This window comes from Rattus norvegicus, chromosome 7, assembly GCF_036323735.1.
Source record: "Rattus norvegicus strain BN/NHsdMcwi chromosome 7, GRCr8, whole genome shotgun sequence".
In the NCBI taxonomy this organism is placed as follows: Eukaryota; Metazoa; Chordata; class Mammalia; order Rodentia; family Muridae; genus Rattus; species Rattus norvegicus.
In genome coordinates, this window is record NC_086025.1 from 88161919 (window position 1) to 88187066 (window position 25148).

Below are 25148 nucleotides of genomic sequence, written 5' to 3' on the forward strand. Positions count from 1 at the left end.
ATATTGGGCACTATATGCTTGAAATTTAACTGGAAGGTCTACTCACAATAGCACCTAACTAAAAGAAAAAAATCAAGATATGAATTTAATAATACATATGTAAAACCTACCATAAAGAATATTCTAGGAGCTGAGATTGACTCCTTGCCTCCTCAAAAGACAGATAAAAATAGTTGCTTAATACATAGTTCATGATTAAGATCACATATTGCTCTTACACAGGACTTAAGTTTAGTTTGGAGCACCCATATTAGGTGAGTCATAACTGACTATAACTCCAACCTCAGGAGATCTGACTACCTTTCTGGCCTCTATGAGCACTTCATTCACATGTGCATACACACACAATTAAAAATATACTATACAATTAGAATATACTGAAGCTTTATGAAAAATACAAGTCTAGAAAAATCTATGTAAGTCATAGGGCACCCAACTTTAAAGACAAAAAATATCAATACCAGAAAAGAAAAAATATTAATTTATTCTAAACCTAAATGTTCAATATGCTCACAGAGGAAAATCCAATAATTCTACCAAGTTGAGAGGACAGAAAATCTTACTGGGAAATAAACATACAAAATAAAAGGTGTTCAAAAGAAGAAGTAATTTGATGACAGGATAGAAAAGTGTATTCTGAAGGTAAATAATTGGAGTTAGTAGTAGAAAATAATATTGTGGATGAGATCCAGAAACAAAGCTAAATATATAAGAGTTTGATTTATTTAAAAATTGCAAAAACATCGTCTAGTTTGAAATTTGCAATATTTTATGAAATCAGATATTGTCTGGCCTTTTAGTTTATTGTCTTCTAGTCTCCATGCGTGGAGTTGAATATACATATATTTTATATATATATATATATATATATATATATATATATTTGTCTTAGCAAATATCATTTATAATATGATGTTTATAAATTCTATATTTAGGAAATTACTAATTCTTTGCACCACACATATATTGAGTTTAAAATCAAGAAAAAGCAAGGCACATGAGAACAGATATTAAATAACCATTTTATATGCATCCATGCAATTTATTTGAATATGTAGTTCATCCCTCAGTCAACTGTCCCATTTGTAAGCAGAGTAACCCAATCCTAGCCTTTTAAATGGCATCAGATCAGTTGACGTTAAGCAAAGAGATTCACTAGACCATGAGACGTGAAATGCTTTCTCACAGTTGATTCAGGGATGGATGCTGAGATAAATTCAAACCACATCAATTCAGTTTTAAAAAATTATGTCTGTTTTCAATGCAGTGTCTTACCTCTGCTCCACAGACCACATTTTTTTCTGTTGATTTTGGCCAACCTATCAACTGTGTATGCTGAGCCATAAGAAACCATGGCAGACAAGAAGGAAAAATAGAAGAAAAAAAATCTCACAGCAAAAGGGAAAATAATGAAAAACTTGTAATTGAATGAATGTTCTTTGTTTAAGGGTAGTGCTAAGATATCATTTGAACCAGTGTCTAATAAATTCAAGCAGTGGTCACTCCCATTGAGCTGTGTCTGTAAACAAGCCCAGCAATTCTAATAGCTAAGATAATGAACAGAAGCCTGTGCTCACCCTGTCTTGTCTTCCTAAGGTTCCAGCAATTATTTGAAACCTTCTTATTGTCTATGGTCCTCACCAAGATCTTCCCTGGATCTTTCTTTACCTCTTCAATACCTGTATGCATCCTGAGTTGGGCTGTGATTATTCTTTGCCCATCCTAGCAAGGTGATTTGTAAATATTTTCCCACAATAACAGTTATTCTCACATGTGCCCCTTGCTGTCTATGGAATGCACTGAATCCCACTCAACAGCTTGCCATATCGGGTATGGTCCTTCTCACCAAGATTCCTACTGAGGACAGCTGTCAGAGCTGCACGTTTACTGCAGAGATACTTCTCAGTAAAGATGTGCAAGAGCAGGCCATCGGCAGCTTCAGTGAGGAGTGAGCTCCTGTGTGAATCAGGAGAAACATGGGCCAGAATTCATTCTCGGATAACAGTGGCAAATTAAGCCAAGAATAACAGAGAGAAAAATGAAAAGATAGTCTGACCATGTAAGAACCTTTCTAATCTAATCCTAGGAAGTGTGAGCTGCCGTCCCTTTGTGTATATGTGTTTGGGGGGGGGGAGATGGAGAGGAAGAGAGAGAGGGAGATGGAGAAAGATAGTGGGGCACATCTTTAGTCCCAGCATTTGGGAGGCAGGCAGATCTCTGAGTGAAGCCCTATCTCAAAACAGCAAAATCAGTACATACATACATACATACATACATACATACATACATACATACATACAATAAAGAGCATGCTGGAATGAGAATTGCCTTGGCCTTTCCAGGCTCTATCCCATCCCACCTCCCTACAGTCAGAACAAACATAGTCGTGGTCATTCTACAAGTCACCCTTTGTATACAGGCTTTTTAAAAAGTTCCTTGCCTAGGGTCTGTGTCCTCCCTACCTCCAGCCTAAGGATAGATTGTTTTGTTTTGTTTGGGGGGGGCAGTTTCCTTATTATTATCCTATCCATGTAGATAACATGCATGTGTGCAGAAGCACATGCTGGGGCACACATGTGGAAGTCCGATGAAAACCTCATGAATTTGGTTCTGTCCTTGCACCTTTACGAGGGTTCCATGAGCACTGGTCACTTGGGCTTAAGTGGGAAACACCTTTCCCTCTGAGGCATCTCACTAGCCCTAGACCTTTTGAAGACTTGTCTTTTTATTAGAAATAATCCAATGCCATTCCCGAGATTTTCAATGTAGACCCTCCTTTATTTGACCCCAATCAGAAGAAGGACATAAGCACTTCAGTTCTGTAACTCATGGAGAGGAGGCAAACAACATGGCAGCCAACTGTTGCTACCCCATCGTTTTCCACTGTTGCTAAGACAGACATGAAAATCACAGAATAAGGAAGATGAAAAAGCAAACCAACCAAAAGCACCCTCAAGTACCGAGAGAGACAAGAGAGCATGTGGTGGAGGCACTTGCAGGTATGACATTCAAATTATAAGCCTTTAAGCTTCAACTTCATAAACTGGAGGGACGGCTCAGAGGTTAAAAATACTGGCTGTTCTTCCAGGGGTCCTGAGTTCAATTCCTAGCAGTCACATGGTGGCTCACGACCATCTGCAATGGGATCTAGTGCCCCCTTCAGGTCTTCAGACATAGATGCAGGCAGAATACTATATGCTTAATAAGTAAATTAATTAGTTTTTTTTAAAACTACATTTTCACACGATGCTGTTTCCCTTCAGAGATGAAGGCTGCTCTCTAAATTTAAAAACCAAACGTTACAATTCTATATAAATCAGTTCAGAGGGACTTTGAATTTTAAAATGGTTAATACACAACTATAATCCCTAACAACACCAATGCACAGGGCTTTGTCTCACCAAAGTATAATTTCATGGTTTAACCACACGTAAATGTAAATGACAATCTCTTTCTTTCAAATCTGTAATTCAGAAAGGAACAGGATTACTTGAAAATGTTAAGTACAAACCCCTTTCTAGGATATTTACTTTGCTCTGTGTGTGTGTGTGTGTGTGTGTGTGTGTGTGTGTGTGTGTGTCATTTAAATGACAGAATTATGCTTTCTTGTAGTTTGTGATGTCTTTCTACTTACAAATACCTTGTGTTTATTGATACAGTGTTTCCAGGGGACAGATGTTTGAGAACTTGCCGGGGGACCTGTTTAGCCATTTCTGCCTCTGTCTCTGTGTCTCTCTCCTCACCTCTATGTCACATCTCCCCCGACCCTGTGAGATCTAGTCGAGCAGCTTTGAAGAGGAGAGACTAGAAAGAGAGAGAGCACCTTACTTCTGGTATTGTTTGTTCTGCAGACATGTAAAAACCACAGACTACTGACAGTTTAATTGGACTATTAGGAAGAGCCTAACTGATGACAAGGGCTGTCATCAAAGGCCACTCTATCCTATAGTCTCAATCATGTTTTCCTCCACATCTTCTTGTTAAGTGGAAAGTTCAAATCTGGAAGATGGCCAGGAAGGATGGTGAGATTTAAATTTTCAAAAGCCTAGCCTAAAGCTAGAGGAACTTAAGTTTCTTCTAGCAGGTTGGTCCCACTGGCAGAGTCGCATGCCAGTCCCTATCTATCACTGCCTTCTGCTCTTGGTGCTCAGCCCAGGTGTCTGCTGAAAACAAAGCCCTAAAATGGGTGGTGGGCTGTTCTCACGCTGGCTTCTTCTCTGAAAAGCACAAAAACAGTTACCCTTCTGTCTGTTGTCAGGTCTCAAGTGCAACCTGCAAGCAAGGACTTGAGGCAAGTGGACAACATTCAGAACGCCACTCCGCCACTCCGCCACTCTGCCACTCTGCCACTCCGCCACTCCGCCACTCCGCCACTCCGCCACTCCGCCACTCCGCCACTCCGCCACTCCGCCACTCCGCCACTCCGCCACTCCGCCACTCCGCCACTCCGCCACTCCGCCACTCCGCCACTCCGCCACTCCGCCACTCCGCCAGAAGCTGGAATGCTGCTACCTCCCTCTTCCAGAGTACCAACTAATCCATTCTCATCATCTTTTCTTGACTGAGCTGTTTCTCACCCTTTTTTTCTGGAGGTTTCACTTCAAACCTTAACAAGCACCAGTTTACACACAGACCTCCGCGTCAGCTTTCTCTGCTTCCTAAGCATAGAACTTTCTAGTCTCTCCTCTTCAAAGCTGCTCGACTAGATCTCACAGGGTCGGGGGAGATGTGACATAGAGGTAGAGGAGAGAGACACAGAGACAGAGGCAGAAATGGCTAAACGGGTCCGCCAGCAAGTTCTCAAACATCTGTCCCCTGGAAACACTGTGTCAATAAACACAACGTATTTGTAAGTAGAAAGACATCACAAACTAAAAGAAAGCATAATTCTGTCATTTAAATGAAAACTTAAAAAAAAATTTAAGTTAATCTCCAGACCATTCAAGTAGTACTCCATGTAGTTAATCACATAAATCTGAATAACTTGCAAACCTGTCGGCGAGCAAGAACCTGGTCACTTCCAGTCAGGTGCTGTGACTCTATCAATTACAAATGTAGACACCAGCCTCAACCCAAGCAGAACACGAAGTTTCGTCATGCACCTTCTCTGACGTACATTACAACAGAATGCCCTCTTCAGTCTGAGGTCATTTTGCTATAAAAATCTACCTTCTAACTGAAGAAGCAAACCAGTGACTTACATATCGACCCACTGCTGCTCAGCTAAGATGTTAGATCATCATAGCACAGCCGAACTGTTTATCGAACAGAGGAAGATTACTTATTGGATTTGATTGATTAATACAGGGTCTCTCAGTGTAGTCCAGAATAGCCTCAAACTTGTGGCTTTCCTGTCTCAGGCTCCCTACTCTTAGAGTTATATCCATTAACTAAATTAATTACACCTATTAACTAAGTACTACATCCATTAATTAAATACTACATCACTAACTAATTAAAGAATTTTCAAATTTGTAGAGGCTGTAAACTTTGGGTGTTGTTTAATAATCACGATTTTGAAAGATTGGTGATGTTTATCAATTTAAAAACCTTGTGATTTTTATGGGATTCCTCTGTGTGTGTTTGTGTGTATGTCAGAGTGTGTATGTGTGAGTGTGTGTGTGTGTGTGAGTGTGTGTGAGTGTGTGTGAGTGTGTGTGAGTGTGTGTGTGTGAGTGTGTGTGTGTGAGTGTGTGTGAGTGTGTGTGTGTGAGTGTGTGTGTGTGAGTGTGTGAGTGTGTGTATGTCAGAGTGTGTATGTGTGAGTGTGTGAGTGTGTGAGTGTGTGTGAGTGTGTGTGTGAGTGTGTGTGAGTGTGTGTGTGAGTGTGTGTGAGTGTGTGTGAGTGTGTGTGAGTGTGTGTGTGAGTGTGTGTGTGTGTGAGTGTGTGTGTGTGTGAGTGTGTGAGTGTGTGTGTGTGAGTGTGTGTGAGTGTGTGTGAGTGTGTGTGAGTGTGTGTGTGAGTGTGTGTGTGTGAGTGTGTGTGAGTGTGTGTGTGAGTGTGTATGTGTGTGAGTGTGTGAGTGTGTGTGTGTGTGAGTGTGTATGTGTGTGTGTGAGTGTGTGAGTGTGTGAGTGTGTGTGTGTGTGTGAGTGTGTGTGTGTGTGTGTGTGTGTGAGTGTGTGTGTCCGAATCTTTATGTTTCATGTGCTTTTTCTTTGGCTTTTTCTTCTGTTCGTTTATTTCTTTGTTTTATCCTATGTCTGTTTGTTTGCTTTATCTTACTTTATTACTATTATTTAGATGCCTCTTTGTTTCCTAAGGAGAAACAGAAATACTGTGGATTCAGCTGGGAGAGGGAAACCATGATTGGAATATGCTGTATGAAAAAAAATCTATTTTCAATAAAAGAAAAATCAAGGAATAAAACAAAAAGGGAAAATTACGTTGAACAAAGCATACTGAAATTTCGGACATAGAAACATTACAGAGAATTCTCAGTCGTATCAACGTAAATGGAGAAACCTCCACTCTGAGCCCCACTCCACAGAGACCTGCAAACTCTGTGGGTTCCCTGAATCTTAACTCAGGTGGTCTCACTCCATTGACGCAAACTCCCTAAATTCAGTCTAATATAAAGTCTCATGGTGTATATTACTCCATCTGATCACTGTCCTCACAGAGTGATGGCCGATCATCCGTCAGTTTTATATCTTGCTGCATTCTGCTGGAATGTTATTTAAAGTGCTTTCAACACTGGGATTCCTAAAGTTATCAAAGATCGTGAGCCTTTTCATCCCTAGCAACACTTTGAATTTTCTAATAAAATCGTTAGCTGTGCTTTTTGTTTCGTATTTGCCCACAAATTCACCACTCATGTGCTCTTAAACTTTCCTTTCAAGCCAATAAAAATGATGATAGATTAGACCAAGTTATCAAACTTTTATTAGCCAAGTATTCACAAGCTCACGAATCTCACTTTGTCAGTCAAGTGTCAAGAGTACCCATGGCCACCTGGGTACTGAGAGGGTCTTGAAAGAAGTGTAGCTTCTATAACCCAGACTCCTGCACAACTCTAGACATGCCCCATCCACATGAATGCCTGTGTGCAGACAACTGCATGCACATATGTCTTCTTTCCATTTTATAGATAAACAGAGAGACCACGGCCTATGTTTAAACAAAGCTATCCGACTCAACTGCACTTATTGTTCCTTTAAAATTCTAATTCTGCCACCCTCTTGACCTAAGTGTCGCTTTCCCGAACTTTATAACTGGTCAACTTTATTCTGGTCACTTCACACCTCCTACGCATCCCAGGATCTGATGAAGCTCTCATTCCCCTCTGCTTCTAATAGGTCATCAGATCCTAACAATAACTCCAGGCAACAAGTGTACTAGTTAATTAATTACAAGTCACTATGCGTGGTGACAGCCTTGCAGACACCTTAGTTCACAGTGTAACAGTGAGAGTATTCTCAGCTGTTACCCAGGAGCCCTGACAAGCGACCAGGACAGAAAAGGAAGCTGCATACTTTTGAATGGTGGCTCTTGCTCTGCCCTCATATACATGAGTGGCCTTTGTGTTTCTTGTTTGTGAAACACCTGATGGTCCTGAATGTGCAGGAATTCTTTCTGCCCCAGAGTGTTGTTAAAACAAAACAAGACAACAACAAACCACAACAAACAAACAAAAATCCTAGGGTATTTTCTCTCTTGACTTTTATTGTTTAAAATGTAGGGGGGAAAAACTTCACCCAATGTTCTCTGATGCAAAAGTTCAGCTAATTGTCAGAACCGCCTAGCACTAGTAGTATTTAGGAGATTCCCCCTTCCAACTATTGTTAGCAGTTAAAAAGATATAAAAACTGTCTACACCCTGCCTCACCGGGTTTCCAAAAGGAATCTTCTGTTTTCTCTATTTAAGCAGAAATGAACCCCAGTGTGTAGACAGCAGGTAAGCAGCATCAAAAGAAAACGTAAGAATAAAAGCCACATAAGGCTATGGAAGTCCTGAAACTCGGATATAAACTGTGTGGTGCCCTATAACTACGCTTCATGGAGGTGAAATGAACTCTCGCCATAAAGGCTTAGGATACCGATTCTATTAATTCAAGAAGCCGTATTCTGCAGCATGTTTAATTGACAAGTAGTACTGTAGACTAGTTTTCCAGAAGTAATATTGACATTGCTTGTCTTGTATCTAGTTCCTACAACATATGGAAGTAATTTACTATATGAGCAATGTTTTCAGGGGCTAAAACATTTATTCCATACTTTTCAAGCTTTTTGGTAGAGATAACACACGATTAGTAGGAGATGAGACGGGATGGCGGGAACAGTTTTTTATTCATTTATATTTTTTAATAATCTAGAAAATAAAGTCTTCTAAACTTATCCTTATTGCTGAGGGCTGAGACATTACAAGTGACTTGCCTGTGACAGTAGCACTTATTAATATAGACCCAGGGTCCCAGGCTGGGACTTTCATGATCCATTTCCAAAAAAAAAAGAGTCAAGTTTGAAAATAATGCAGTCATTAAAGAAACAGCATCGATTCCGGCCACTATCATTTAGAGAAAGCAGAAAAATGGTTCCTTTTAGGCACACTGGAAGGAGCCGGCAGCGGGCTGTCAGAGCAGCATGCTCAGGCCAAGGGCCTGATCCCCTGTCACAATCAGCCTTACCGGGTATGAAAAAGAGGGCTTTGAAGACAGCTTTTGCCTCCAATAAAAACAGCATTCTCTTTTGGCCCAGCAACCCCTCTCCCCTCTCCCCAGTGAAACACAATGCAGTTTTGTCCCTTTGGTTCCCCGGGGCCACAAGTTTTTAAGATCTGTTTTCTCATTCTTTCCCAAAGTACACTTCGCTGCAGCTCCCTCATCCATGTCTCCTACTACACCTTCAACATCCTTAAGCCCAACTCAGATCACTTGCTTGCCGTGTGGAGGATTCAATATTCCATTATACCTCATTTAGTAATACGGGTTTACAGGGGTATAAAGGCAGGTGGTGTTTCACAGTGTGCCAATCAAGAAACGCAGAGAAACACCAAATTCCCGGGGAGACAGAAAACATACTGTGATGTCAGAGAAAGGGAAGAAAATATTGCCCCCTAGAGTACCTGTCATTTCGAATACAATTTTTTAATTCTGAAACCATCAGCAGCTCCAATTTCCAGGAAATTAACCAAGCCATTGCTTAAGACCAGGTCAACTAGGCCCCCTCAGCCTGCACAAACGTTCCTTTATGAAGCCCCACTCTGCTCGGTACAGCCCACTGCAAAGGAGCCTCATTCACTCCAGCTGTGTTAGTTAAGTCAGCTCGGAAAACTCACCTTGCCTTCTTCCAGAAGGAAACACAGTGCAGATCTGCTCTTGAAAACTCTCTAAAGAGCTTACCTGGAGGGTTCCCCTAGTCTCAGTAAATCTTAGTCCCAAAGTTCTAAATTTCTAGCTTCTTTTTTTTAAGTTTATTGCCTTTTTTTTTTAACATCCTTTCTTTTTCTCACTCCTAGGTTAGAACTTTCTGGTAGCAAATAATGTCCCTTATACCACATGACAACACATCAGTCTCAGTCCTCTGTACCACATGGAACCTGCCAGCCTCATCCTTCTCCAACACTAAAGGCATACCTAGTCTCACTAAAGTTAGCGTAGCTGTGTCTAGGAACAAATGTTCATTTTATTTCAATGTTTATAAACTTCGGGATACAAAAATGTATGCATCCAGTTGTTGAGAATCGACAGTAAAGGTCTCTGATTAAAGCGTCATTCTTTACACCTAAGTTATAGACAGAATTGGTTTCATGACAGAGACACACCTTGGGCTAAATGAATCGCCCTGCAAGGCCGTCTGAAAGACGAATGCCCAAGGTGGCTGATGAAGACTGCCTAAGTGCACAGCACTGTTAGAGAAACAAAACTGCTAATAGCTACTACTCTTACCTGTGGGAGGTCCTTCATCCCATTCTGCCCTCTTAATTCGACTTGCTGTGAATCCTAAGCAGATATTGACACTGATGGCAAAAGTGAACAAGGATATTACCTGAGGGAATAAGGAGATGGAGTTGTCAAACACAGCTAGATTAGATGGATTCAAAGTGCATGAAAGTAGTTCAGATGACCCTAACACCCCGAGTCTTGCCAATTCTGAAAGGCATTCTCAGATCGTGTCTGAATTTGAACGAGGAGAAAAGAAACAAATCGAACCCAACTGGCAGTAATCCGGGAGAGTCAGCACCTCGCTAGTCACCGTACCGTCCTCCTACCTGGAATGACCCGAGACAGCCTTGTCTTGCCATGCCGAGGGATTCTTGGAAAGCCTCTGCAGGGTGTTCTCTGCTTGCCCTGAATGCTCTGCTCTCGGGGCTCTGAGTTCAGGCTGTTAACTCCAAGCAATCCCACCTGGGAAGTTGACAGGCGCATCTGATTCGTGCAGAGCTCGATTTCATCACAGTTGGTTCACAAATTGCAACTCTGAGCATAAGAGGCTTAAGGCAACATCCTTCTTGGCCCCACCCCCTGGCCGGCCCCTCCCCTCGCACAGACACTTTCATGTGGTATCCTTTGGCAACCGGGGGACTTCTTGTGTAGCTGTGGCCAATAACAGTGCATGTTCGTTTTTTTTTTTTCCTTCCTTCCCTCACAAATACATGGTTTGTCAAAAGAGAAACCAAATGTATTTTATCCGATAAAAATGAATCAGAGCTGCCCAGAACTTCCCATCAACTCGAAGCGTTTGCTATGTAGTTATTTGATGCCCTCAATCCTCCAACTTCAGGGTTTTTTAAAAGACAAGGGGGAAAAAAGTACAATTTATAAACCAAACAAATCTCCCTGTCTTTACCATCTGGTTATTTTTTTCTGGCAGTTAGAATGACCCTGTATCTATATAACTACATTCTCAGCTACTTCTGATTCCTCAGGAGTTTCACAACAATGGGATCTCCCAAAATTGCAACTCACACAAGAGATAGCATTCTTTTTCCCTCCATGTTGTTAAATTTTACACTAGTAACTTTTATCAACATACTGGGACGGCCAGCCGAGTTGCATAAAGTCCTTCTGAATATGAAAAGAGACAATATCATCCCAGTCTCTACCCATTCCTGACAAAAGTCAGCTTGTTTGTGGGGTGGGGGTGGGGTAGGAAGCAGGCATAAAGGACAGTAGGGGAGGGAGCTTGATTAGCCTTGAATTTAGCTTGAAAGAAGCAGTGGCTGCAAGAATTCCTATCAAATGCTCATCTACTTTGCAAAGACTGTGTCGAAGCTTCGTCCTGTGAGGCTCTTCTTGTGCGTGTTGAAGCGTCTATCCTAAGCAATTTTGCAACTTGGCAACCACACCAAATTTAGAAGTCTCTAAATCGGAAAGTCGTTTACATATTATATGCCTTTAGGATTCAAATGAGGGGAGGCTTGTTTTTGGCTTCTCCTGCCAGGCCCCTGGACGGTGGTTCTCTGCAGAGCACGTAAGTGCATATGTAAACAAGCAGGAGCCTTCCAGGCAGCAACTGCTCTAGGAAGCCCCCGGGGCTCTGCTCGCATAGAACCTGATAGCACAAAAGCTAAGAGCTTGTTTCCGTGGACTGCAGAGTGAGCCTGGGTTTCATTACAAACTCTAGAGTTTAGTAAACAGCTCACTGAAAAGAAGAAGAGACACTGCCAGACATCCAGTTGCTCTTCTCGGGTCCTCTTAGCTTTGGACTCTCACAGAGGGGGCAGGCTATGAATTTATCTACAAGCCTCTCGCTTTAGTCTGTATGCCAAGCTAAACTGATCTGCAGTTGATTATTTTAGCAAGGCCTCTAAAAGATGTTAACCCCATGTTAAGATTTTTCTACTATATATTCAGTTTCCAGATGCAAACTGCTGTTTACGGGGAAGTCTGTAAACCAAGAGGAAATCATGGGTTCTGCACTGTTATTTCAGTGTACGCTGCATGCTACAGAGGATCCAAAAACAGCCTCCTTTCCTCTCCAGCCTCCCAGGCCTACAAGACTCAGCAACTTGAGACTTTTCTCTGACACAGAAACCCATCTCTAAGAAAACCGAGGCTCTCCTCAGGAGAAAAAAATACAGCTCAGAAACTGAAGATCCTTTCGTGCTTTATTGTTTTATTTTATGGCATGCAAACTAGCTATGCAGGGAAAAGGGGTGACTAAGTGTGATAGCAAATTGGTCGTGTACATCCTGGTCTGTACAGCAATGGATTACCCATTTACCCAAAAGGATCAAGATCAGCCAATGTTTCTGGTAAGCATTCTGGCAAAGAGCTGTATTTCCACCAGATCACTGGGCATCAGGAACTTGTCAATACATAAACACTTGTGCATACACACACCCACATGCACATGCATATACACAAACACACACATGCACACACATACACGTATACATACACATATACAAACACATATGTATGTACACATAAACATGCACATACACATTCATACACATACAAGAACATACACATACACGCACGTCTAAATACACACTATCTAGCTATAGTTAAGCAAATTGTGTGTGTATTTTATATGTGCATATGTGTATGAAGGCATATGTGCTTTCCATGTGTTCGTGTGTGGAAGCCAGAGAAGGGCTTTGAGTATCCTGCTGTATTACTCTGCCCCTTACTCCGTTGAGAGAGGGAGTCTCATTGAAATGAGAGTCAGGCTGGCAATCAGAAATCCTCAACAATCCTCTTGTCTCCACCCCCAAACAGGGCTCGCTGGGCAAGACAGAAGGCAAGCAGATTTTTACTGCAAGGTATCATTATAGATTAGACAGTCAGGGGATAGCCCTATGTTGGCATCAAATCAACTGTAAAACACAATTAACTCTCATTATCTCAAATAAAGAAAACTCTGGCAGTGTACACAATAGGTCCAAAAAATCACCAAAAATGACTAGACTGCATTGAAAAATCTTTCAAAAGAAAGAAAGTTCACCTGCTATTGTGTTTCAGGTTTTGATAGAAGGACACATATCACTGACTGGCTCAAAACAGCAGAAAGTGTATGGGGGAGAAAAACGCTATAACCTCCAGTGTGGGTTATTAAGCCATATTTCAGAGAACACTGCCCTCTGGCAGAGAAAAACCTAACCCTGTAAACATCTTGTAAGCAACTTGGCCTCAAAAATCACTCTAGCCTCCAACTTTATGACCCATAAGGATCCCCTGAGAGGCAGGTATTAAAATGTGATATTTATGCCTTATCCCCAGAGATTCTGCTCCACTGGATCTGAAGGGTAAGAGAAGAAAGGAGAATTAGGGGACAGACAAGAATAGCACAATTGGTCATTCTGATACAAGCCATACAAGGACCACATTAAGGAAAACATTAGAATAAATGACAGTGACGTACTTCACCAGTGCCCCATAGGTCGAACGGCTGGACCTAACTCATAACGTAATTTTAATCGATTAGTAATAGTGTTCACTGTTCATTGGACTTTAAGTCCCCTTCTCTCAAGGACAAGCTGGGTGCTCCAGCAAGGGGGTCATCTGGATGCTGGGGACTTCCGAGTAGTGACTTATTTACTTTGTTGTTTATCAAAGCAGCAGTGTGCTGCTTGGTTGCGATACAGAAGTTGCATTTATAGAAATCCACAGTCCATCTTTTCATGAAAGGGTTCTATGGATCCTTGTTCTCCAGCCCTGACCAAGATAAGAAGGTTTGGGGTGACCCGTGAGGTTTGAAAGCTGTGTGATTGACACTTGTCATTCTCACTGCCAATTCTGAAACTGTCTGGAACTCACTAAAACTTTCTCCATGTCCTGTTTCTCATTATGCTGAACCGCCTTGAGTTGGCTTAGTATCGCCCCCACTGTAACTACAACAAAACACCATGACTATTAGAAAATGGCACTCCTGTGTATTTCCCCCCCGAATCTAGTTGAAAAGTCATTATGTCTTGTCTTTTAAATTCTGTTTTGGCTGAGGACTACTAGAAAATTCAGAAATCGCAAAATGAACAACGGTCTTTGTTTCCCAACCTAATGGGCAGAAGGCTTTGACAGTGAAAAGAATAACAGGCTGGCTCATTGCCTCCACAATTCTGGACTGCAGATGGGACTTAAGATGCTAAGTTGCAAGAGTTGGATTTTAGAAGTAATGTATGTTCCAGGCGTTAGCCAGTAGAGAAACGGCAAGCTTCGGTATAAATGCCAAGAGGACTTGTTCTCTTAATTATCACACAATTTAAAGCTGAAATCAATACTGTCATGTTTCTCAGGGGATTTAATTTATGTCCTAACTGCCTTATGTGTTACACTGATTGTCTATGTGCTATACATCTAACAAGAATTGCACACAAATTAATCTGTGACTAACCGTTCATCATTTGACATTCACTAACTCCTATCTGTAGTAAGCATTGTTCTCAGTACATAGGAAGCTGAACCAGACATCATCTATGTCTTCTGCATTCAACTAGAGGCAAAAGTAAGTGTGAAATAAAACCTGTGGTAAGTACAGACATGTAGAAGTCAATGGCCTTTTGAGAATACAAAATTTAGGCTTGATCTAGTTAGGAGGGCTCCGCAGAAGGCTTTGTAGGGTCAATTGAGCTGTGATTTGAGCAAATGATCGGATGCAGAGAGGAGGAAGAATTCTAGGCAGAGAGAACACAATGTGCAAAAATTTCGTGTAGGTAGGATGAAGGTAAAATCTGTGAAGACCGAAACTCAGCCAGCTTGAATGAGGTTTGGAGAACCAGAGAGGACAAGAGTGAAGACAGAGTGCAGAGGTTAAAGGAGGCCAGTCATGTGGCTTTTCAAAGGTAGTCTTAATGGTATTATCTTTATCCTTAAAGCAACGGAAAGCCCTTAGAAGGCTTAAGAAGGTAGATGTTTAATCAGATTTTAAAGCTAATCTCTTTCTAGTGTGAATACAATTTGCAAGGAATCAAGAATGGATACAATCACTGAGCTTAAAAGAATGACTTTCAGCCAGCACCAGGGAGGCCCTGGTTGGCATAGACAGGAAGAAAGGCTAGGAGTAAGGAGAAAGATCTATAAATAAACCATATACAAGTGTTGAAGGGTTATTGGATTTTAAGGATGGCTTTAGAATTAATGAATACTTATTAATTACCATGACCACATAGCTTCTCAGGAAAGTCACTTATTGTGTTCGCATTGGAATATATAAATATGTCTAAATGGGATACAGAGAGAGAGAGAGAGAGAGAGAGAGAGAGAGAGAGAGAGAGAGAGAGAGTTGGGGAGATGGCTCAGTGGGAAATCATGTGCCTCATGGGTATGAGAAATTGCATTTGGAGCCCCAGAACCCATGTAAAATATTGGTGTTAGTGATGTATCTGTGGCTCCAGTGTTCCTCCTAGAAGGAAAGAAAGGCAAATCCCTAAGAACCCACGGGCTGCCCTTGTGTACACAACAAGGAATAAAAAAAGAGACCCTGCTTCAACACCCAAAGTTGTCCTCTGAGCTCCACACATGCATCTTGACAAATAAGTACCCATGCTCACACCCATGAACACACACACACACACACACACACACACACACACACACACACCCCACGGGGGAGGGGTGGCTATCTGTTAATCCCTTAGGATTGGTTAAAATAAAGAATACACACAGCTGGTAGTTTTAAAACATTCGTCAAGAATTTTCAAAACCATCTGAGGCGGTTGATGGAGAATAATGTGACCTGAGACCTTGAGCATAATAAACTCATAACAAAAGAGGTTTGAAAGACTTAGCCTCAGGAAATAAGTCAGCTTTGTTCTAACTCCAGCTGATAATAAAACATTTTAAAAGTTAAAAACACTATTTAACTGTTTAGCTTCACCTGCATTCAAGAGTCCAGCAAACAGAAAGACTGTGCCCATTCAGAGACCCACAGGAAAACTTACATGGCAGAAGTGACTTTGACATTGTGTACCATACCATTTATGGATTGGTAGGACGATGACTACCGAGAATTGTTTCTGGTTTTCTGTCTTCTTTCAACAGATTTTTGCACACTCTCTCTCTCTTTTTAAATTATATACATTTTAATCTTAGTACTTTTCCTTTTGGGGGCTGTTGGGGAGGTATAGGGTCTCTGTAGCTCTGACTGTACGAGAACTCACTATATAGACATCGCTGGTCTCAAACTCATAGAGCTCTACCTGCCTCTGCCTCCTGAGTGCTTGGATTAAAGGTGTGCATCACCATGTCCAGCTCTATTTTTTGTGTGGTGTGTTGGGAGTGGTGCTGATGACGGTGGTGTGTATGTCTGTGTGTGTGTGTGTGTGTGTGTGTGTGTGTCTGTGTGTGTGTCTGTGTGTGTGTCTGTGTGTGTGTCTGTGTGTGTGTCTGTGTGTGTGTCTGTGTGTGTGTCTGTGTGTATGTCTGTGTGTGTCTGTGTTTGTGTGTGTGTATGTGTCTGAGTGTATCTGTGTGTCTGTGTGTGTCTGTGTGTATGTCTGTGTGTGTCTTTGTGTTTGTGTGTGTGTATGTGTCTGAGTGTATCTGTGTGTCTGTGTGTGTCTGTGTGTGTCTGTGTATGTCTGTGTGTGTGTGTGTGTGTGTGTGCATGCCTGCCACAGCACAAGTGTGAAGGTTACAGGAAAACTTGAAGGAATCTGTTATTGCCTTCTAACCTGTGGGTCTCGGGGATTATCAAGCTTAGCAACAAACTCCTTTACTCACTGACCCATCTTGTTAGCCCAAGGTAACTGGTTTTTCAACAGTTTCAACATAAGATTAACAATTTCCTTCTAGTATCTTTAAGCAGAAAAGGGTATTAGTATTCTCTCTTCCTAATGATGAAAAAAAATGAGGTACAAAGAATATGTGACATCTCTGAAATGGAAGAGTAAATGACCAAGCCAGGGCTAAACACCAGGTCTTGTAAAACAGCCTCTCCCTCTCCCCACTAGAGCCGGACATCTCTCTGTTGCACCACACGAGGGCCTCAATTCAACACATCCAAAATCCAGCTACCCAGAGAACCAGCTCTCCCAGCCAGCTTCCTTTCCTTTCTTGGAAACGCTGGTACCACTTGTTTTATTGCAATTCTTGCTTGCCTTGTTCCTGATCAGATATCACCCCTAGAGACTCAAATTATTGACTGCAACTATTTCCATTGTTTCTTGGAGCTTGCTGAGTGCTACCAGTGATCGAGTTCCCTTCTTCTTTGTGTCCCTCATCTTCCTTGAGTCGTACCTTAGGAGGCCCTACCATAACTTCTTTTGCTGCTTTCCATCTCCTCCACACACCATTTCACTGAGCCCTCAGGGATCAAATCTGTGACTCATCCCTACAAATTACCCAAAGACCCTTAGATATGATACATAGCTGACAACCTTCCTCTGAAACTTAAAGCCTTCCCCCTGCCTCTCTTGAAGTGTGATGCCTGGACCAGCCGAATCAGAATGTCCTGGAAGCTAATGAGCAGCACCCATTCTTGGAGTCTACCTCAGATTGACTGACTCAGGAGACTTAGGGCAGCAATCACATCTGGCTACTTTGGTGGAAGATTGAGAACCGCTGAAACCCAACTGCTCACCAGGCACACAACACCCTGACTCCCACCCATCAAGACTGCAGTCTCTAGATTCAATTCAAAGCCCTTGTCCTGTTTTAACTGTGAGGCCTTATGTGACCTCTGTACTTCTCTATCCCTAGACTCATGGCTATCCATCTCAGGATTCTTCAGAGTATTAGGGCAAGTAATCCATACAAATCACCAAACGCAATGCCTAGCACAGGATAATGCTCAATAAACGGTAGTTTTCTAAATAAGAAAAATGCTTGCTATTTCTTGATTAAGTTGTGTTCTTGCGCACCTCTGTTTTTTAATACAGGTTGCTACCTTGCCCTAGAATGGCCTCTTCACTTAATCTCCCTTGCAAATCCTAATATATTTATGAAAACTCGAGTCACATGACAGTAGGACCTCCCCTGACCTACTCATCCAATGGAGAGCAATGGGGTCCCCTTGCTCTGTCCTCTGATTTTCTTGACCTTCTCACACAGCCTTAGGCCCAGTAGGACTTCAGATGCAGAGGTTAGGTATCCACAGCCCTCCCACAGCTCTGCAGCCTACCTGGGGTGTAACAAGCAAATGATAAAGCATTGCCGAATGGACCACTGAGCACCAAGAACCTTAAATTTCAGTGCTCTCTTACTGTACATTCTAGTTTCTTGATCTACAAAACAAGTTTGGATTATTGGAAAGATTTTTGGCTCTTAAAAAAGAATTAAGACTTTTTTTATTAAGATGAAACCTTAAAACACATAGTGAGGACTAAATTTGCTACTTCCTGAATTGACATAGAGAGGGGAAGGCCAGGATCTCATCTCTTTTTTTTTTCTTTTCTTTTTTTCGGAGCTGGGGACCGAACCCAGGGCCTTGCGCTTGCTAGACAAGCGCTCTACCACTGAGCTAAATCCCCAAACCCCAGGATCTCGTCTTACCAGCCAGCTCTCTCACCCTGTAATACCTCCTCAAATTCTTGAACGAGTACGTTGAAAAAGCAAACAAAAGAAATCAATATATTGTCTCCATTGTTCGAATGCTCTTGTAAACAATCTCTTATTTGAGTATTCTGATTTTCCAAACTCAAGGCAAATCTCAGCCTCCAGGGCAGACGTCTCACTGGAAGAAACACCGAAGACAACAGCTTCTATACAGAGTCCAAGTTCATGTTTGCTTACGTGGTTTTGCATTGCAAGGTCTTCTCATCATGCTCATCTAAATCCTAATCCATAACTATCACCAAGCCTCAGCATCTGCAGGAAAACACACCTCACGGCGGAAGCACACACTGTGCAACCTTCAATAATCCAGAGAACCGTCCCAGGTTAGGTATCTGCTCTCCACAGTTTCCTGACGCTCAGTGTTTTCTGTCTGTTTGATGGCTTGTTTTAGTATCTCTTCTCTCACTAGTACAAGTAGAATCCCTCAGAGAACAGGAGAAAACAACAATACAGTAAACAAGCTAAGAATTAGTTTTAGATTCCAACAGAATCCGAATCCTCAAGATGAGACTCAGCGTCTCTGAAAGACTCATTTCTATAAGAAGAAATAGTTCTTATCACATACGATTAATAAGAAGGCCAAATTATGTAATAGATTAAGCAAGTAACCAATCTCTTTAAAACATAAAACATACATGCTCTCACACTCGCCTGTGCACTACTCAGTTCAGGAGAATATGGTCTCCATCACATCCCCTGACATTCTCAATGTCTTACCAAGTATTGGACATAAGATAGGTGCTTAGCAGTAATAGGTTCTAGGAAACATTAGATCAACTTATAATGTTGCAAACCTCCCATTCCACTTTCTTACAGACTCCAAGAGATAATGCACAGTCCCTGTTTGGCAAAGCTGGGTTGTTCTAGACACAGTTTTGAAGACATGAGGTCAACCCCCATAGTCAAAACTCATAAGGAAAGTGCAGCATTGAATTACTGAGGAACTGTTCGAGTTCCAGTCTAGAAGGAAGTATCCTGGAACACCAAGGCAAGTGTTCCCATCACAATGGCCTCTCTGGAGAGGAAGCTCAGCTGTCACTCTCGTGGTTCCCCTTCTAGCAAGCAAGAGTTTATGAGACTCAGCAAAGTCAGAGCAGAGAGGAACTTCCCTTCCGTAGTGAAGAGGGGTCAGGAGGAGGGAACCACACAGCTAAAATTACCATAACGATTGCTGAACGACTGGATAGCTGCTTTCCTCCAGGATGAGGAGCAAAGAAAGGATATGCTCTTTTGCCCTCGCTATTCTGTTACCATTTTGCTACCAAAACAATGAAGTGAGTGTGTACTAGTGCGGATGCTTTCACACCAAGTGAAAGAAGCTCCTTACAAAGCCACCTATCATGTTGTCTCATTGAGAAAAAACATCCCCAGTAGGAAACAACTTAGTTCAGGGCTGTGAGGCGGTGGAGGAGATGTTGCTCTATAATAGGAGCTTGGAGTCACATATAATGAAATATTCTAGAATTCTGTAACAGTAATATTTCACATTAGAAAGGATTTATTGTCATCTGTATAGTTTTTTTTTGCAAGACTCTTTTCTTTTTGTTTTTTAAAATTGGATTTTATTTACATTTCAAATGTTATCCCCTCTCCCAGTTTCCTGTCCATAAACTCCCTACCCCATCTCCCATCCCCCTTTTTCTATGAGGGTACTCCTCCACCCAACCACCCACAACTTCCTCCCTCCCAGCCCTGACATTCCCCTTAGCAAGACCAAGGGCTTCTCCACCCATTTGGTGCCCAGCAAGGCCATCCTCTGCTACATATGCAGCAGGAGCCAGGGGTCTGTCCATGTGTGCTCTTTGCATGGTGGTTTAGTCCCTGGGAGCTCTGATGGGTTGGTTTTGTTGTTCTTATGGGGTTGCAAGCCCCTTCAGCTCCTTCAATCCTTTTGCTAACTCCTCCAATGGGAACCCATTCTCAGTTCAGTTTTTGGCTGTGAGCATTGGCCTCTGTATTTGTCATGATCTGGCAGAGCCTCTCAGAAGACAGATATATCAGGCTCCTGTCAGCACACGCTTCTTGGCATCAGCAATATTGTCTGGGTTTGGTGGCTGTATGTATATGATCTGGATCCCCAGGTGGGACAGTCTCTGGTTGGCCTTTCTTTCAGACTCTGCTCCAAACTTTGTCTCTATATTTCCTCTCTAGAGTTTTTGTTCCCCTTCTAAGAAGTACTGAAGCACCCACACTTCACTCTACTTGAGCTTCATGTGGTCTGTAAATTGTATCTTAGCTATTCTAAGCTTTTAGGCTACTATCCACTTATCAGTGAGTACATATCATGTGTGTTCTTTTGTGATTGGGTTGCCTCACTCAGGATGATATTTTCCAGTTCCATACATTTGCCTAAGAATTTCATGAAGTCATTGTTTTTAATAACTGAAGAATACTCCATTGTGTAGATGTATATCTTCTGTATCCATTTCTCTGTTGAAGGGCATCTGGGTTCTTTCCAGCTTCTGGCTATTATAAATAAGGCTGCTATGAACATAGTGGAGCATGTGTCTTTGTTATATGTTGGGGCATCTTTTGGGTATATGTCCAGGAGTGGTATAGCTGGGTCCTCAGGTAGTACAATGTCCAATTTTCTGAGGAACCTCCAGACTGATTTCCAGAGTGCTGTTGGGATTACCAGTCTGCAATCCCAACAGCAATGTAGGAGTGTTCCTCTTTCTCCACATCCTTGTCAGCATCTGCTGTCACCTGAGTTTTTTGATCTTAGCTATTCTGACTGGTGTGAGGTGGAATCTCAGGGTTGTTTTGATTTGCATTTCCTTGATGACTAAGGATGTTGAACATTTCTTTAGGTGCTTCTCAGCCTTTCAACATTCCTCAGCTGAGAATTCGATATTCTCGGCTTGTTTATCCTTTGAGTAGAGGAAGGTTACTGATTTGTTTGAGTTATTTTTATATCCAGTCACTTTACTGAAGTTGTTTATGAGGCTTAGTAGTTCTCTGGTACAACTGTTGGGGTCACTTAAGTATACTATCATATCATCTGCAAATATGATATTTTGACTTCTTCCTTTCCAATTTATATCCCTTTGACCTTCTTTTGTTGTCTGATTACTTCGGCTAGAACTTCGAGAACTATACTGAAGAAGTAGGGAGAGAGTGAGCAGCCTTGTCTAGTCCCTGATTTTAGTGGGATTGCTTCAAGTTTCTCTCCATTTAGTTTGTTGTTGGCTACTGGTTTACTCTGTATGGCTTTTACTATGTTTAGGTATGGGCCTTGAATTCCTGATCTTTCCAAGACTTTTATCATGAAGGGGTGTTGAATTTTGTCAATGCTTTATCAGCATCTAATGAGATGAGCGTGTTTTTCTTTTTTAAATTGAGTTTGTTTATGTAGTGGATTACATTGATGGATTTCTGTATATTGAACCATTCCTGCATTCCTGGGATGAAGCCTATTTGATCATGATGGATAATTGTTTTGATGTAGTCTTGGATTTGGTTTGTGAGAATTTTATTGGTATTTTTGCATCGATATTCATAAGGGAAATTGGTCTGAAGTTCTCTTTCTTTTTGGGTCTTTGTGGGTTTAGGTATAAGCATAATTGTGGCTTTGTAGGAGAAATTGGGTAGCGTTCCTTCTGTTGTGGAATAGTTTGGACAGTATTGGTATTAGATCTTCTATGTAGGTCTGATAGAATTTTTCACTAAACTCATCTGGTCCTTGACTTTTTTTGGTTGGGAGAATATTAATAACTCCTATTTCATTAGGAATTTTGGGACATTTTGCGTGATTAATCTGATCCTGATTTAACTTTAGTACCTGGTATCAGTCTATAAAATTGTGCATTTCTTACAGATTTTCCAGTTTTGTTGAATATAGGCTTTTGTAGTAGGATCTGACGATTTTTTTAATTTCCTCACATCTGTTGTTATGCCACCCTTTTCATTTCTGGTTTTGTTAATTTGGATACACTCTCTGTGACCTCTAGTTAGTCTAGCTTAGGGTTTATCTATCTTGTTGATTTTTTCCAAGAACCAGCTCCTGGTTTTGTTGATTCTTTGTATAGTCCTTTTTGTTTCTACTTGGTTGATTTCAGGCCTGAGTTTGATTATTTCCTGCCATTTACTCCTCTTGAGTGTATTTGCTTCTTTTTGTTCTAGAGTATTAGGTGTGCTGTCAGCTACTAATATATATTAGCTCTCTCCAGATTCCTTTTGGAGGCAATCAGAGCTATGAATTTTCCCCTTAGCACTGCTTTCATTGTGTCCCACAAGTTTAGGTGTGTTGTACCTTCATTTTCATTAAATTCTAAAAGTCTTTAATTTCATTCTTTATTTCTTCCTTGAACAAGTTATCATTGAGTAGAGCATTGTTCAACTCCCATGTGTATGTGGGCTTTCTGTCGTTATTGTTGTTATTGAAGACCAGCCTTAGTCTGTGGTGATCTGATAGGATGCATGGGATTATTTCAGTCTTCTTGTATCTGCTGAGGCCTGTTTGATGACTGATTATATGGTCAGTTTTAGAGACGGTACCATGAGGTGTTGAGAAGAAGGTATATCCTTTTGGTTTTGGATGAAATGTTCTATTAATATCTGTTAAATCCATTTGGTTCATAACTTCTGTTAGTTTCTCTGTGCTGCTGTTTAGTTTCTGTTTCCATGATCTGTCCATTGATGAGAGTGGGGTGTTGAAGTCTCCCACTATTATTGTGTGTGGTGCAATGTGTGCTTTGAGCTTTAGTAAGGTTTCTTTTATGAATGTAGGTACCCTTGTATTTGGAGCACAGATATTTAGGATTGAGAGTTCATCTTGGTGAATTTTTCCTTTGATGAATATGAGGTGTCCCTCCTTATCTTTTTTGATAACTTTGGTTTGAAAGTCGATTTTATTTGATATTAGAATGGCTACTCCAGCTTGTTTCCTGGGACCATTTGCTTGGCATATTTTTTTCCTGCCTTTTACTCTGAGGTAGTGTCTGTCTTTGTCACTGAGGTGCATTTCCTGTATGCAGCAAAAGGTTGGGTCCTGTTTATGTATCCAGTCTGTTATTCTATGTCTTTTTATTGGGGAATAAAGTCCATTGATGTAGAGAGATATTAAGGAACAGTGATTGTCGTTTCCTCTTATTTTTGTTGTTGCAGGTGGAATTATGTTTGTGTGGCTCTTTTGGCTTTACTGCAAGGAGATTATTTTCTTTCTTTTCCTAGGGTGGAGTTTCCCCCCTTGTGTTGGAGTTTTCCATCAATTACCCTTTGTAGGGCTGGATTTGTGGAAAAATATTGTGTAAATTTGGTTTTGTCATGGAATAAAAGGTATATTTTTTAAAGTGGGTAAATATATGAAGAACATAGGATGCAAATGAGCCAGAAGCAAAGAGTAGGAACTATCAGACAAGGGGCAGATATGATATGATCACTGACATGGAGCAAACTTCATATGTGGTAGCCAGTCTTCAGAAGGGGCTTATATTTTCACAGACAATTTACACAGGTCCTCTTGCTTTATGTTCATAGAGCTTTTATGATATTATCATTGTCAACATGTGTGAAAACATCAAATGTATCAGATAATACTCCTAAGGTCCAGTTCCCTTCCTAATGAGGATTAGAAAACTAGCAAGTTCTCACAGAATGGGGTTCTCTGCTACATGGAGAAGGAGTAGGTGTATGGTGAGCATAACAGAAACCACAGAGAAACCTCTGATCCAGGTTGACCTTGTTGTGACCCCAAAACAGAACTAGCCATGAGCAAGTAACAGGGATTTTTTCAAAGCCCATTTCATAATTCTTGTGTCATCAGAAAATGATTCTAGTCATTGTTAGAAAATTTCTCTAAACTCAGGAAAACCATCGTTATATAAACTCATACTAATTCCACATACACATAGTAAGTGCCCTTCATAAGGTTAGCTAATGCTAATGAAAGTTTGCTCGGTATCAGGATTCCTTGGTATCAAGAATAGCAAGGTTACTTCATAATAGACCCAAATAATATAAAGTACCTCGGTGTGACTTTAACCAAGCAAGTAAAAGATCTGTACAATAAGAACTTCAAGACTCTGAGGAAAGAAATTGAAGAAGACCTCAGAAGATGGAAAGATCTCCCATGCTCATGGATTGGCAGGATTAATTTAGTAAAAATGGCCATTTTACCAAAAGCAATCTACAGATTCAATGCAATCCCCATCAAAATACCAATCCAATTCTTCAAAGAGTTAGACAGAACAATTTGCAAATTCATCTGGAATAACAAAAAACCCAGGATAGCTAAAGCTATCCTCAACAATAAAAGGACTTCAGGGAGAATCACTATCCCTGAACTCAAGCAGTATTACAGAGCAATAGTGATAAAAACTGCATGGTATTGGTACAGAGACAGACAAATAGACCAATGGAATAGAATTGAAGACCCAGAAATGAACCCACACACCTATGGTCACTTGATTTTTGACAAAGGAGCCAAAACCATCCAATGGGAAAAAGATAGCATTTTCAGCAAATGGTGCTGGTTCAACTGGAGGGCAACATGTAGAAGAATGCAGATCGATCCATCCTTATCACCCTGTACAAAGCTTAAGTCCAAGTGGATCAAGGACCTCCACATCAAACCAGACACACTCAAACTAATAGAAGAAAAACTAGGGAAGCATCTGGAACACATGGGCACTGGAAAAAATTTCCTGAACAAAACACCAATGGCTTATGCTCTAAGATCAAGAATCGACAAATGGGATCTCATAAAACTG

At 41.2% G+C, this 25148-nt stretch overlaps 1 protein-coding gene across 14 annotated transcripts in view; it reads right to left on the minus strand.

Moving 5' to 3' along the window:
* Positions 1-25148, minus strand: part of Enpp2 (ectonucleotide pyrophosphatase/phosphodiesterase 2) — a 122619-nt gene that overhangs the window by 69779 nt on the left and 27692 nt on the right. For 6 of the 14 annotated variants that reach the window (XM_063264324.1, XM_063264323.1, XM_039079978.2 and 3 more), the window contains exon 2: positions 9889-9988. In XM_063264324.1, the coding sequence (XP_063120394.1) occupies positions 9889-9988 (100 nt within the window). Of the gene's footprint in view, positions 1-9888; positions 9989-10211; positions 10466-25148 lie in introns of those variants that run through there. The other 8 variants (XM_039079980.2, XM_039079979.2, XM_063264332.1 and 5 more) reach the window with 5 other exon arrangements.